General features: G+C 44.1%; 1 protein-coding gene, 1 long non-coding RNA gene and 1 pseudogene across 3 annotated transcripts in view; 2 read left to right on the forward strand and 1 right to left on the reverse strand.

Moving 5' to 3' along the window:
• The window catches only part of tnikb (TRAF2 and NCK interacting kinase b), a 71,830-nt gene extending 68,197 nt beyond the window's left edge, over window positions 1-3,633 (forward strand). The window contains exon 31 of the mRNA XM_080864441.1: window positions 64-3,633. Within this exon, the coding sequence (XP_080720567.1) occupies window positions 64-147 (84 nt within the window). The 3' untranslated portion in view covers window positions 148-3,633. The remainder of the gene's footprint in view (window positions 1-63) is intronic.
• LOC308385493 lies at window positions 908-6,294 on the reverse strand. Its single transcript, XR_013969534.1, has 2 exons — window positions 5,445-6,294; window positions 908-4,992 (listed from the first exon to the last, which is right to left on the reverse strand). It is a non-coding gene; the product is annotated as an uncharacterized lncRNA (long non-coding RNA).
• A 144-nt stretch (window positions 6,295-6,438) lies between these two features.
• On the forward strand, window positions 6,439-14,229 carry LOC308385492 (eukaryotic translation initiation factor 5A-1-like; annotated as a pseudogene). The gene is made up of 5 exons (XR_013974716.1): window positions 6,439-6,594; window positions 8,562-8,749; window positions 10,698-10,802; window positions 12,307-12,438; window positions 12,908-14,229. The product of XR_013974716.1 is annotated as a eukaryotic translation initiation factor 5A-1-like (transcript).
• The last annotated feature ends 729 nt before the right edge of the window (window positions 14,230-14,958 follow it).

Below are 14,958 nucleotides of genomic sequence, written 5' to 3' on the forward strand. Positions count from 1 at the left end.
GCACACGAGCGAAGGCGCCACACCTGAAACACACCTGTATGACGTGCTGCCCTCTCCCTGCAGGTCTTCTTCGCCTCGGTGCGTTCTGGAGGCAGCAGTCAAGTCTTCTTCATGACCCTCAACAGAAGCTCCATGATGAACTGGTAACCCTTCCACCTCTTGGACCCGCAACCCTTGTTTTCTTCACCCCGAACATTGGCCACTGAGGGATGGAGGGATGACAGGAGGACGGTGTATGTGTGTGTAAATGTGTGCGCGTGCGTGTGTTTGTGGATAAACGGACAATTGAGCATCAGGAGAAAACTGCAGGAGTGTGCCCACCCCACACACCCCCCCCTCCAGCTGCAGGGGGCACTACAGGGCCCCCGCGGACGGTGCCACTGCCTGCTGAGCAAAGGCGACTCCTCGTGCTGTCGGCGGACGACGCCTCCTCCTCCCCTGCAGGCCAACGGCTGCTGTGGACATGCCGAGTAGCCTTCGACCTCCCCGTTCGATTGAGTGAGGAGCTGCAGAGTGTAGCACATCAGTGACTTTACATCACAGCAGTGTTCACACTGCGGGCACAGCGGCAGGTGGTTTGGCGTGTCACAGTGAAAGCTGGTACTGCTTCTTATACTGTGATTAAATTAGGTTAGAAGCATGAGTGTCCACACTAAGCCTGCTGGATCTGACAGTTTTGTGGATTTGAGCGCCACCAAATGAACGTTGACGATCGTGAGGATGTTTTGTCACCTGCACACAACGTGGTTTCTGGCTGCCTTTAAGTTTCTGCTGAGACAAACTAGTCCCTCGAAATAATCGCCTTCCTTTGTCTCGATGCACATTTGACTCAGTAAGAAGTGAGAGGGGTGCGCACAGATGGCTTTATTTAAGGTAGTGTTAAAAGAATAGAGATCATGGCAAAGACTTATTTATAGCCAAAAGCGACTCGCTTTGCAGAATCTTTCAAATAAAGAATTTCAGGCTTTAGAAGAAGTTAAAAAATCCTCAGAGAGAAATTGTTTTGTTAGTTTCTCAAAAGCAGAGGAAGAGATGTGAATGACGCAGTGGAAAGAGAGTTAGTGTGACCTTAACCTCCCAGGACCTGGCGTCCACAGATGTGGCTTATTTAGACCAAAATACTCAATTTTGCTCTACAAGGGCCTGATATCCACTTACGAGGACGTTTTACTGCCACTGTTGTATCGAAATTTTAAACAAATATCCTCATATGTGGCTCTGATGTTTCTTAGAAACAAAAATCAGGTAAAAAAAAAAAATCTGGTAATTCTGTGTTTAAATAATCATCAGGCCCCAATCAGCCCAAATATCAAAGAGAAATTAAACATGCTGCCGTGGAAGAGTTCAGGTCTGAGGAGGTTAAATGACTAACACAGTCTCAAAGCTTTCTATTAATCAGTGACAAATCTAGCTACAGTTTTGTGGTGACAAGTCTAACCCCGTTTTTAACCCTTACTTTAATCAGTCTGGGCTCATAAAAATAACCTGACAGTTTGTGTCCATGAACATGACAAAAACAGTTTGCCTTGTCACGACTTTCATGTTTTGTTATGAGACTGTGCTGACATGAGAAATGATGGCCGAGTGCAAAATAGACGCTCACGCTGAGCTTATCAGTAATAATTTTTACTTTTTTAGTAATCCATACCCGTTCAGTACACGTTCTACGAACCGAAGAGAGCAAAGTCTGAGTCGAGCCCTGACGCTGTCCCCCTCGGATGCATGTTTTCTGTTATGTGAGCAGCTTCTGTCATATTTCAGGCCTGCGTCGAGAGCAAAACCACTGGGTGTGCATCACTGTGGCCTCTGCAGCTTACTAGAGCTGTATCGGCAGTATAGGCAGCTTCTGGGTTGAAAAGCAAAGAACCTTTTCAATGGTGATCAAACCACATGTTTATTGGTATTATTGAGGTGTCAGAACCCGTTAAGGATACGGGGGAGGACGTCAGATGTCATCTTTATGGAGGAAAGACTCAAACATGAAGGCTCTTCCTCACAGTGGCTAATACACGTTATGAATTTAACACTGGAATCTATCTGCAGATATCCAAACCTGCAGAGCCAAAGCTGTGTCTTATATGTGAACTGGAAGAAGCTGAATCGGTGCTTCCAAAAACCAACAAATGTGTGTGTTGAAATTCTAAAACACCCAGGCTTAGTGTGGATAAGCTGCTTGTTGTCACGCCGATAACGATGGCGGTTAAATGTTTTGTCTCAGACCGATGTAGCTCTTTGTTCCAGCAGGAAACCACGAGGCCGTGCAGACGGCGTTTCTCACAGTGTGAACACTGATGCTGCTGCTGTTCTTCCCCGTCGGAGGCTACAACAGTTCAGACGAGCAGCGAGTGTCGCGGAGCTGCTGCACAGCCGGCTGCTTTGTCCCGGTTTGTTCCCAGCAGGGGGAGGGAGGTTGTAGATATTGTACCATTGCTGCAACAGCAACACAACAACAAAAGTATTCCCGTCATTTTCTCACAGGAAGAACTCAGCTGTAGAGTAGGCGCCACCTTCTGGAGGTTTTTACTCTCGTCTGTCCACGCTGCTGTGTGCACTCGTGTAAATACTCACTTTGATGTTAAGGACAGACAAAGAAAATAATGACAGTCTAGCTTTTTATCCTTTCTTTTCTGGTTCATCCCTTTGTGAATCTGTCGACGCTTTAGGGGGACTAAGCTCAAAAGTTTAGTTTGGATTTTTCTCTCCATAATTCATTTGCCTTTATTTCGTTTTTGCATGATGGCATTCATGTTTTTTACGTTACTTGTTATGAGTTGTAAATTTGAGGCAATACGCGGTGGGGCGGGGGACGTCTGACTGTGTACCCTACATCTCTGAGCTGAAAACAACAGCTGGGCTTTTATCTGCTGAACTGCACACTGGAGGATCACACGTTTACCATTAAAGTTTTTATGTTCACGATCATTTCCAGAGTGCAGCTGGTAAAGAGCGAGCAGGAGCGTCTTCTTAAAGGCTGGAGCTGAGCCTTTGCTGACTGTACGCGTTTGTGTTTATAGAAGGAAGCTGCTCCATCCTTTACTTGATCTTCTTTTGCTGTTTTTAAAAGAGATGGTGGAGGGGGCGAGTGATGGCGCGTTAAGGCCAGCTGAAGCCTTTTACATGTGCAGGATGTTAGCAGCACCCTGTGAATAAAGGTCAGGAGGCAGGGTCAGCTTGAGAAACCATAGATTAAAAAAAGAGATATATACTGTAAGAATTTTCGTTATGATGATGATATCCTACTGATCATTTTAGAGAAAGACAAAAAAATAATGTTCACTTATTAAAGCATAGTTGTCTTTCTACAGAATAGAGAACATAGCTATAAGAATTTCTAAAAAAAAATCAAACAGTACAATGTTTTTATTGTGGTATTATTTGTATTTGTATTTCAATTTTTGTACGTATCAAGACTGTGAACATATGTACGATTGTTAGCCTCTGAGTGTGCGTGAGTGTGTGTGTGTGCGCGTGCGTGGAGGTGAGCAGGTGTGTGCACAGGTGTGTGACATGCATGTGAGTTTTCACCCCGTCTGAATCACTGGAATCAATCAAAAGACAACCTCGACCTGGTAACACGCATCTGTGGTGTTGGGAATTCTACAATAAATGTCCTCTCCTTGTACAGCAACCACACCTGACCCGCTCTCTTTATTCATACCCGAGTCACACGGCAGCTTCTGTGTTCTGAGTGAGATAAAGACCTAATAGGAAAAACACTCATTTGTTTTAGTCCCAGAGTTTCTACAGGCTGCAGCACAGATTCACAAACAGTCCCGGAAACACTCCTCAGAGATTTTGTTCCATATTGAGATGAAAGCATCGCACAGTTGCTGCAGGTTTGTTGGCTTCACATTCACAAATTCTGACGCCACAACCATGCCACATTCAAAGTCAGTTAAATTACCTTTCTTCCATCTGAATGTTGCAGACCAGGCAACATTTTTGCACTCTCCTGTGGCTAACTTTTAGTGAGCCTGTGTGGTCTGTAACCTCAGGAGGCTCAACGGGCGTGGTCTTCTGCTGCTGTTGCACATCTGCTGCAAGCTTTGTGCTCCTCTGCACACCCTGGTTGTAACAACTCGTTAATTAAGTTATTGTTGCCTTCCTATATATTCAAAGCGGTCTGGAAAAATTGACTTTATGTACAAAACATCCATGTATGTTGTTAAAAAGATAACTGAATGTGGCAAGGCTGTACTTTAGGGTAATACCAATTTGTACCAGATGGTGTTGTTATTCAGTGTAAGCTTTATTTAACAAGGCAAGTTATAAAGAACACGTTTTTATTTCCACTGACAAAAAAGTAAAGCATCTTGAAGAAATGGAAGTAGAGCTAAAAGGAACGTTTAAAGAACCAGAGCGTGTCATCTGAAAACATCGGAACACCTAGTTGGGAAAAAAGCTGCCAGACTTAAAGCTGACTGAGGTCCTTTGGGATGACCTTAAACATCCCATTCATCCTGGAATATCCTCCAGTGTGGCTGAATTAAAACATTTCTTCAAAGAAGAGTGGGCCAAAGTTCCTCCACAGTGATGTGAAACACTTGTTGTCCATTATCACAAACACTTGTTTGCAGTTTTTACTGGTGAGGGAGGCACAACTAGTTTAAGAGGCAACTGGGCAGCAGATCAGGAGGACTGCACCTCTCTGACTAACATTAAAATTTGTTTTATCAGAAATGTTTAAGTGTGACAAATGTGCAAAATAGATTCAAATAAATCAGGAAGTAGCCAAATCCTTTTTAACTGTAGACACATGCATGTTCCTTTATCCATCAAACACTGAGCTGGTCACTGCATGGGCTTCAGGGAAACTACAGAGAACCACCAAGAGTGACCAAAGCTCAGTGCATCTGCACATTATGTTCACACTCTACCATGTAACGTCTTAATGCATGCTCGATCCAGGTAAGGAAATCCCAAAACGTTGATTCTGTTCATCAGGATGTAACGTTTTCAGCGGGAGAAACGTTCTGCCACTCATCCAAGTGACTACGAAAAACCAAAATAACAAGTTTCAGAAACGTACCGCACACAAAGAATTAAAGAGGACATCACACAGCCAGTACCCCTGATGGGATCTGGGGCATTAGTACACGTTTCTCGGCTAACATTAATGCTGAATGTGTTATGTTGAAGCAACATATGGTTAAAGCCAAACTAATGGATGGAGACCTTAAACTTCATAGCATCTACAGAGTAAAAGGATCTTTACATATTTATCAGTACTTTAAATTAGTATTAAATGTACTGAAGGAGTGAGGAGTGTCCTAAGAAGATGGAAGGAGTTTTGCCACTAGGAGGCGTTAGAGAAAATTCACTGATTCTATGTTATACATGAATACGAATGTCATGTATATGATCGCCTAATGGCGATTTATTCTTGCCACTAGGTCATGTAAATATCTAGGAGCAGTTTATTAAGGTTCAACAAAACACCTCACCAACGTTCTGCATGTCTTCCTCCACTACATCCATGAACCTTCTCTGAGGTGAGGTCTTCCTCCTTTCCGCTAGTTCCATCTTCATCATCCTTTGTCCATTATAACCCCAGTCCTTCCTCTGCACATGTCCAAACCATCACAGCCTTGCTTCTCAACCTGAGCTGTTCCTCTGATGTTTTAATTAACATCTTCAGCTCTTCCTCCTGTTTTTGTTGTCAGTACCACCGTGTCCAATTCATACATCACAGCAGGCATCGCTACCATCTTGAAAACCTTCCCTTTCAGTCTTGCTGCTATCCTTCTGTCACAAATAAACATCTGCACCCACTCGACTCTGCCTGCACTCTCTTATTCACTGTCCATTGCTTTGGCTGGTTGACCTCAGGTATTTAAACTCATCTATCTTCACTACCTCTGCTCCTTGCAGCCTCACTGCTACACCGATCTCCCTGTCATTCATAAATGTCTTTTTTCTTCTGATTTTCATCCCTTTTCTCACCAGTGCATACCTCTACCTCTCTGCCACGTGCTCCCTGCTGTCACTACAGCTCACAATATCATCTGCAATACCATAGTCCACAGAGCATCCTGACAGACCTTATCTGTCAGTCTGTGCACCATCACTGCAAACATGTAGGGACTCAAACCAGGCCTGTCACTTCTACAGCACACCTCCCCACTGTCTCAGTGCCCTGCACCACCCTCAGACATGCATGAAGCTATTCTGCTGATCTGATCGTTACCTTTTTTCTTAACCTACCTTCAGTAACTCTCCCATATCGTCATGGTATGACTCATCAACTTTATCCCTCTGTACCTAGTAAAGCTCTGTACATCACATTTGTTGTAATAAAAAGACCTCATGCCCAATATTAAGTATTAGAAATAAATACCTCGTGTTTAACAAAATATTAGCCAACCTAAATCTAATCCATACCATTGTGTAAGTACATTACCAGGATTTTTTTTTAAAAAAGTAGTATTTTTGTATTCTCTTGGCCGGGTTGCCATGTTTCCTTCAGACTTGGCATCCCTTTCTGCCAGGCTGCTACCGGAACACATAAACGCCCCTCCCCTCCTTTCTTCCTCTACGGATGCTGCAGTCAAGTTGGCCGCGCATGCGCACTTTAGGTCCTCTTTTTCTTGGAAGGTAAGTGTGGCATGGCGCGTGTTGCTGCCTTGGGGGGGATAAACGGTGGACTTTAGCGGTTTTTAGGTGACCCATTAACGATTTCAGAGGTATTAAAGTAGTCATGTACTGGTTTGAGATGCCGAGGGAGTAGTTAGTCGGTTTCCCGGTGGATGTAGTCGGTGGCAGGGTAGGGTGTGGGTGTCCATGTTCCGACTAGCGCTAGCATGCTGAATCAAAGGGACATGCGGCCTTCGGCGGCGCGCTCCGTGGAAGCTGCTTGTCATTCTCCGCGCTAACGCTCTTGTCTTCGGTTCGCGGTTAAAATCCGCACTGTTAACCGACGACCCGGCGGGCCGATCAGGAAAAAACAGACTGATGGTTTGTACCCGGTCCGCTGTCGATCCGAGATTAATCCGCGCCTTTATTTGGACCGAGCTGAATGGACGGCTAGCTCGGTTAGCCGCCGCTAGCAGCGCGTTAGCTCGGATAACGGGACTTGGTGTTTGTGAAACAGCAGCGCACGTTGGCCAGCCGCAAATCTCGCGGCATCGAAATCCTGTCCCGATAGCGTTACAATAAATGGTTATAAACCAAAACATCCAGAATAAAACGTGCTAATTTTAGCGTTTGATGCACTATTCTCTGCTGTCTTCACAGCGCTATGTTACATTTGTAAACTCTGAGCCAGCTTAACTTCTGATCATTAAAAGATTAACCTTTAATTTATTTATGTGGCACCGATGGGGCGAAGAAGTGGCTGCGAGTGAATTTTGACTTTGAACTTCATGCGTCCACTGGGCTTGCTAACATTTGCGATAAAACTGCTGCGGCAGATTGAGAAGTGGCGCAGCCGTCCAGCCTCGTGTCGAGCCGGGGTGGCGACGTCCACGTTTCGGCGGAGCTTAGGGATTTTTTTTCTTTTTCAAATTGGATATTCAAAATGTATAACTCGGATCACACTCAAATTAATTTCCCAGCAGATCAAGAGGACTGCACCTTTATTCATTTATTTATTTATTTTACAATAGAAATCTCGCGATATCTACCTAAAAGTAGCAGAGAGCTCTGTGGGGCCCAGGAAAAGGCTGCGGTAGTCTAAATCAAAGCAGGAAAGAAAACTGTTAAAGTGGCTCAAAACTCAGCCGAGCATAGCAGATTTATTAAAGTAGAAACACTTTTTTTTTTTTACATAATTTTTAAAAATTGCAATGTTTACAGCAAAATCCCCTAATTTGCTTTTTCTTTGGTATTAATGTTAATATATTAAACAAGGCTGTATTGAATTGCTTTTTTTTAATCAATGTATGCCCAAGGTAGTGTTTCAACCCTTTAAAAATGGGGAAGCAGTCGGGGGCTGTGGTTTACATTGGGTCAAAATCAAAGCCACAATCAGGCATGTTTAAATATCATGAAACTCCTTAAGCTTTAGCTGAGTTGAAGTAGAATCAATGTTTTTCCAGCAAGCATTAAACTCTGACAAACATTGCAAACATTTAATTCACAGGACTCTATCTACATCAGGCTGCTGTTGACAACTGTCATGAGATTCATGTTTTCCCTCATTAACTACTGTGAAAACACCAACGCCGACACTTTAAGTCCTCTGTTATGTACAGAACAACTATTATATTTGACCAGGGTCAGGGATGCCAAAACTGTTGTAATTTAACCACAATTTGGCAAATGTATGAAAGTGGAATAATTACTGGGTCATTTTACAGGGTTTTTCCCCGTAACACTTGACATCAGAAGCTTTGAAATCAGGATGCTATTGGACAGATGTAAGAGGTGTATTGAACGTGGTCATCTGTTTCAAGTGTACACTTGACTAGGTCAGGTTACCTTCTGATTTTTGCTCGCTGTCGTGTTAATGCCATGTCTTTCTCCACGAGAACCTAACCCTGTGACTGCTTAGTGTGGAAGTCTGTCGATATAAATTTCTGTGCTTGATTTCGGGGTTAGTGATGTGTAACTGTCTCCACCAGCGCCCCAGACCCATCGCACCATGGCAGATCCCGATCTCGATTTCCAGACTGGTGAGTCTGGCGCCTCCGCCACCTACCCCATGCAGTGCTCTGCTCTGCGTAAGAACGGCTACGTGGTGCTGAAGGGTCGTCCCTGCAAAATTGTGGAGATGTCAACCTCCAAGACCGGCAAGCACGGACATGCTAAGGTAAACTCAGAAGCTGTTTAGTCCTCTTCTTTTATTTCAGATCATTTTGTACCGCATGGTAAAGAGCATTGGTCAGGACAGAAAAGGGGGACCATGAACATGAAACAGGACAACGCGCAGAGTAAAGACCAGACAGGCTGAGAGCTTTCAGGTGGAGGACTGCTGAAAGCTGCAAAGTTTAACATAAAGTTTTGGAGCAGTACCTGAGGCTCGGCCTGGATTCTCAGGTTTCAAACCTGTCTGATCCAAACTGCATGATGTGTGCCTTTACTAAAACAAGGCCTTCTTATCTTTACTCACAGTGTTCCTCTGTGTACTTTGCCCTCACAAGGGACTCCGTCATGATAAAAATGGGGGGGTTTTCAGTTTAGTGTTCCACGACCACAAAATGGGACAAATGTAGTCCTTAGATTTGAGTCCCATTGAAGATGCCTTCTGACCTTTTTATTGGTTGATTTATATTAACATGATGGTAATCTCCATCTTAGTACTAACAAAATGAAATCCAATAATTATCTGGGCTTTTCTGACTGAAGCGGCCTTCTGTGCAGCCAGGTTTCAGTTATAGCAAAGACTTACTACAGCCCAGCTTTGTAAACCTGGTTAAATACTTAAATCTGCCTGTCAGAAGCTTTAGGGAGAAATCCAAAATTTGAAACAAGTGTTGAGTAATTGAAAATGAATAGAGAGTAAAGCTGCAGTGGATGTTTGTCTGAATTTCCCAAGATTTTGTGGTTTACCAAACTCGGATATTTTAATGTGTGAAATTTTTATTTTTCATCACTTTGTGCCTTATAACAGCCGTCCCCAACCTTTTTTGCACCATGGACCGGCCTTTAAGGTGTCGCGGATAAATGCAACAAAATAAAACTAGTACCGGTACCGGAAAAAAGAAAATTTATTCATAACACACGTGAAAAGACCCAGAAAGACCGAGTTAACGATAAAAACGATGACAAAATAACGCTGAAAACCGATACATTTCACACCTGAGCCTCAACTCTCGCGGCCCGGTACCAAACGACTCACGGACCGGTCCGAGGCCCGGGGGTTGGGCCTCGGATGCTAGATTAAACTAAGCCTCACTCTTAAAAGTTCTGTTTTTAAATCAGTCTGTTCTTCTTTCAGACAATGACCTAAAATCTGTTTTTGTGCCAAAGTGTTTGCAGGGAAAATCCAGAGTTGACAAAATTGAACAACCTTTTTATGTCACGTTTTATTGAATGTTCCATTTCAGCTTGGAAAGATTCAGATCTTAAATCTAATTAAACGTTTACTTCCATCAGGATGATGTGACTCTAAAAGTCTAAAGATAGATGGCAGCACAGTCGATTGTTGCATAGAGCAGTGACACAGTGAAAATGCACAATAAGCATCACTCGACATGAAATGCACGTTAAAACTAAGCAGACCTGAAACAAAAGATCTCATTGAGCCAAATAAAGGCTGGTAGTGATGAAGCTGGGTACCTGTAGCCTGCACCGTATTTAATGTCACTTTGAATCAATTCAGTGAGGGCAAAAAAATCTGGAAAACTTCTGCTCATTCAATTTGGGTTTTAAAAAAAAGTTTGATTTTGCAGCTGATTGCAGGAGCAGCAGATTTAATTGCATTTTTTAGTTAAGTGCAAACTTTCAGACTGATGGAAGGAAGAACACTTGGGACCAAAGATGACTTTTCATGCAGATTTTGAATTGGTGTAACTTCAGAATCGAGCTTTAAGTAAACCAAAATAGCCCCTCATAAAAAAGAATATGTGGTTAAGCTGAAACCGTAACGCAGGCCGTCGGACAGTAGGCTAAGGTTTCTGTTTAGGCATTTATTGAAGTTTGACCCCGGGCTGGTGTGATGCATGACACTGGCAGGTTGATCAGTTGCTGTTGTGCTGCTTTCAGTGGCTCCTGTTTTCTTTGTTTAAACACTTGTGAATTCCTCATCTTCCCTTCAGGTTAACCTGGTTGGCATCGACATCTTCACCAACAAGAAGTATGAAGATATGTGCCCCTCCACCCACAACATGGATGTTCCCTCCATCAAGAGGATAGACTATCAGGTACTTCCTGTCAGCTGACTGTTTGAAAAGGCTACATGGTGGTTGAGCGGATACATCATCTGGTGTTTGGGTTCCCAGTCGTTGCCTCCCAACAGTGAGTCAGCAGGTGGAAATATTCACAGGGCGTCTTTCTGTTGTGTGAATCAGTCAGTCCAGAAACCTGACTTGAAGTTTGTTTTATAGTCGGAGAAATGTTTGGGATAAGAGCAGAACACGTGCTGCTGAACCTCATCGTCCCTGTGGATGTTTTAATGTTAGAATGGAAGGAAACATTTCCACTCACTCATCCCACTCACGCTAAATAAGCCTGCAAATAATCCAGTCACTAACATTCATGTTGGAGAAAATGAGACGTAAGCTTTAAGAAATGGGCGTCTTTACATGAACGGCTCAGATATCTGCTAAAATAAAGATGTGACCACTCGGGTTTCAAAGGTCGGGTTCATCGGTGAAGCGGTGCAGCTGAGATGAACCCTGAGTAACCTCTGGCTGCTGCACGCAGCTGGTTCCAGGCCTTTACCACAGTGCAGATAGAATTTGAAATAAAGTGTAACTGGTTGTGGTCTTGTGTGTTTCTGAGCCAGTGAAAGTTTCTGTACTGTCCTCCTTTTGCTCACTACCTTTACATTTTTATCACGTTGTGGGATAGTCGGCCCAGCATCCAATACCTAAACATGCTGAGTTTGCAAATGAACACGTTTCTATGGAAACGGCACAAAGAGTCCGAATAATTAATGTACATTAGTGCACTTTGCATGGATACATTTCTCATGCAGAGCAAACAGCTAAACTGTCATGTTACAGATGTGCTACCACAGCTGCTTTAATCCGATGGTGTATAATTAGCATTTATGCTCCAGGTGACTGACTGCAGATGTGTGTACAGGTGTGTTTTCACTCTGTGTGTTAAAGTGTGAGAGGTGCTGAGGCTCAGCTGCAGTCTGCTCACGTAAAGTTCTGTCAGAAACAAACACGTGATCGTTTAAGTGTTCGTCGGCTTCATTCTACAGTTGTCTGTATCAGGATGGACTTTGTTTTATTTTTCAGTGAAGTGCCGGTCTTTACTTTGTGCTGTGGGCTTTTGCATATGACAGCAAAACCAAACTGAGCACAGCTGGTTAGGTGGTTAACCTAAATAAAAAGTAAAGGTTCTGTCTCCTGTACGCTTCACATTAATAACTTGCATCATTAAAGAAAATCTCTAGTTTAACTTTCCTTCATCTGTGGCTTGGAAATGGCCAAATCCTCTCAGTAAGGATTTTTGGGCACTGCTGGGGTTTCCTGGTCTCAGAGGTGATTACACGTGACCATCCACGACATTTAGTGTCAGAATGGAGGCTTGGTATAATTTGATTGTTAACAATCAACAGCTGGAATAGCTTCATTTGGGACTCAGAAACTTTGAACTGTGGCCAGACTGGAGAATGTGGATCGCATGTTTTTATTGTGACCAGCTTGAGGTCTGTGCAGATGTGATCAGTGAAGTCTTTTTGTTTTTCTGCAGTTGGTTAACATCAATGAGAACTATATGTCCCTGATGAGCGACAACGGCGACATCAGAGAGGACCTGCGCGTCCCCGACAATGAAGTCGGCAAGGAAATCGAGTCAAAGTTCGAGGCGGGTGAAGAATTCATGGTGAGTTTAGTCTTTTCATATAATTCATATTTGTCAGCCCGACCTGAAGCCCCGTTGTAGCTGTCACAGTGGTGAATCTGTCTAAAGCACAATGGTGTGGGCTAATTCCTGGGCTGTGAAACAGTTTGTCATCAGTATTAAAAAACAACCTTGTTTTTGGGTCATAAATTGATTAAACTTCCGTGTAGTCTTGGAAAGAAAAGCGTCTGGACTTTGAGTCGCTTGAAGACGTTCCACCTCTCATCCGAGAAGCTTCTTCAGTTCAGAACTGAAGAAGCTTCTAGACTAGGAGGACCTGGATGACTGAGAAGCTTCACAGACAAGCTTCCATGTAGCTGGAGGCTTCGGGGTTGGGAGTCCTGACCCGGGAGCAGAGGGTGGAGATGGCGAGGAGGGCGAGAGCTGCACGTGTAACATTTCAGATGATTGACTTGAACACGTTGTTTGTGTGTCTGTGCGCTCTCCGCAGGTCACCGTGATTGCTGCCATGGGGGAGGAATGTGCTGTCGCTACCAAGGTCTTGGCCAGCAAATAAGGAGTTGATAGACTTTGCTGCCCGGACAACAAGCACCACCCACAACCAGTCTCTTGCATTCTCATTGGTTCTGTCACCAAAGCGTCGGCCTTCACAGACAACCTCAATCATTCTGTTGTGATCTCTCTCTCTCTCTCTCTCTCATCATTGATCTTTTATTTCTCCCCCCCCCCCTCTGCTCCTCCTCCTTTTGGTTTCTCCTTTCCATTTGCTGTTGGGATTGTTCCGCCGCAGCTCGCTGCGTGGTCCTCTGCCTGATCACTGAGGTTTTGTTTGGCAACTTTATATAAAACGACTTCAAAACAAAAACACGATCAGTCGCTCAATTCCTGCGTATTCTGTTTGCCTTCAGACGTGTTGGTTTTGCCACTCACATTCCTGAATGTTGAAATAACAGCGGGATTCAGCTTTTGTATGATTATTTTTTTATATTCTTTAGATTGAATACAGCAGGTTTAAAGCCTTTTAGAGGGAAGGGGATCAGGGGTCGGGGAGGGGCTGGTTTTGAGTTAAAGCCGTGGGAGGGAGGGAGGGTTGCCCCTGTAGATACTGAATTCTGGATTAGGTCGCCCCTCTAGCAGCCATACCGCTTTCCAGCATGGCCTTTGAGTGCGACTAGGTCCCTTTTATTTTTATTTCCCCTCCCCTGATCGGGGGATCGTGGTGGCCGGCACGTAAAGAGCACTCGAGGTCCCCCCCAGCATGTCAAAGCTCTAAAACCAAGATTTCTTTTCTCCCTTTCCCCCCTCCCTTAAAGAGAAAAAAGAAAAAGAACAGAAACTTCAGTGATTAACCCTCGTGATGCCAGTCTCTTGTCTGTGTAGAAGTTTGAGGGGGCGTGAGGGTCCCGTGCACTCGCACCTCTCGTCCATCGGGGCCATCCCCCAAATACAAAAAAAGAGGAGTGTTGTTTCGTTTTTAAGAGGGCGTGAGTGTGTGGCAGTGTGGGCCTCCGAAATGTGGGAGGCGGTTTGCAGTGAGGTGTGTGTTTCTTTTTTTGAGGGGCTCGATCGGGTTGGGGAGGGTGGTAGAGTTGCAAACGTTTTTTGTTCACTCGAGGCCTTTGTCACCTGACTGGAGATGGCAAAATAAAAACGATGAAACAAATGGAGAAAAACTGCAACCGATGTGTGGTTTTCTGTCTCAAGTATTTTATGGTCTCAAAGGTGGGTGAGCGGGCTGCTGTATCATGTATTTCAAAGTCCTTATTTTGTCATTTATATGCTTAAAAATACTAAACACTGCTCACGGCTCAATTCCAGCTCCTTGTTTTTATTTCTGGACCCTGCTAGAGTCGCCTTTATCACTGCTGTCAATCTAAATGATCACCTCGCACAGATATGAAAATAAGTGTTCTCACTGACTCGTCCTTTGTTGGTGCCGTTTTACTCTTCTGTGGAACTACAAACTCCCTCGTGGGTTTAGTTAATGCTGAGCTAAGACGAAGCTCTGTTTGATTTAATCAGAGAAAAATTAGTTCAACTGCGGAGAAATGCTTTGGGAACTTTTAGCTCTGTGACTTGACCTCATTGAGGCAGCTTTATTCTATGATAATCCCAGTAGTACTTTTCATACAGCGCTCCACAAAATCCACCTTTCAAACGGCTTCACAGGAGCAGCAGAATCAAACTATAGTGAGAAATGTTGCAGAAAAACTCTGAAAAGTCCTAAGAATTTAAAGATGCGACTTGAAGGAAACGAGCGCCTCCATCCTCCTTCCATCCAGCAGGCTGTTCCAGACCCTCGAGGTCCAGCTGGGTCCCTGAAGCCAACTGAAGACTGCTTCCTGAGGCTCTTGGGTAGGTATTTCTGAGCGGGGGTGTGGTCCTGAAGGCCTCTAGGAGTAAACAAATATGAATTGATTCCTGATTGGCTGCCCATTGTAAGCAGAACTGACTGAGCAGGAGGTGGGTGGGGCTTCTTTTTAAGGCTTGTCTGTAAGATTCAGTGAGTTGACCATATTTACAATGGAGCACTGTTGTTCT

This window comes from Rhamphochromis sp. 'chilingali' (assembly GCF_963969265.1).
Source record: "Rhamphochromis sp. 'chilingali' genome assembly, chromosome: 18".
In the NCBI taxonomy this organism is placed as follows: domain Eukaryota; kingdom Metazoa; phylum Chordata; class Actinopteri; order Cichliformes; family Cichlidae; genus Rhamphochromis; species Rhamphochromis sp. 'chilingali'.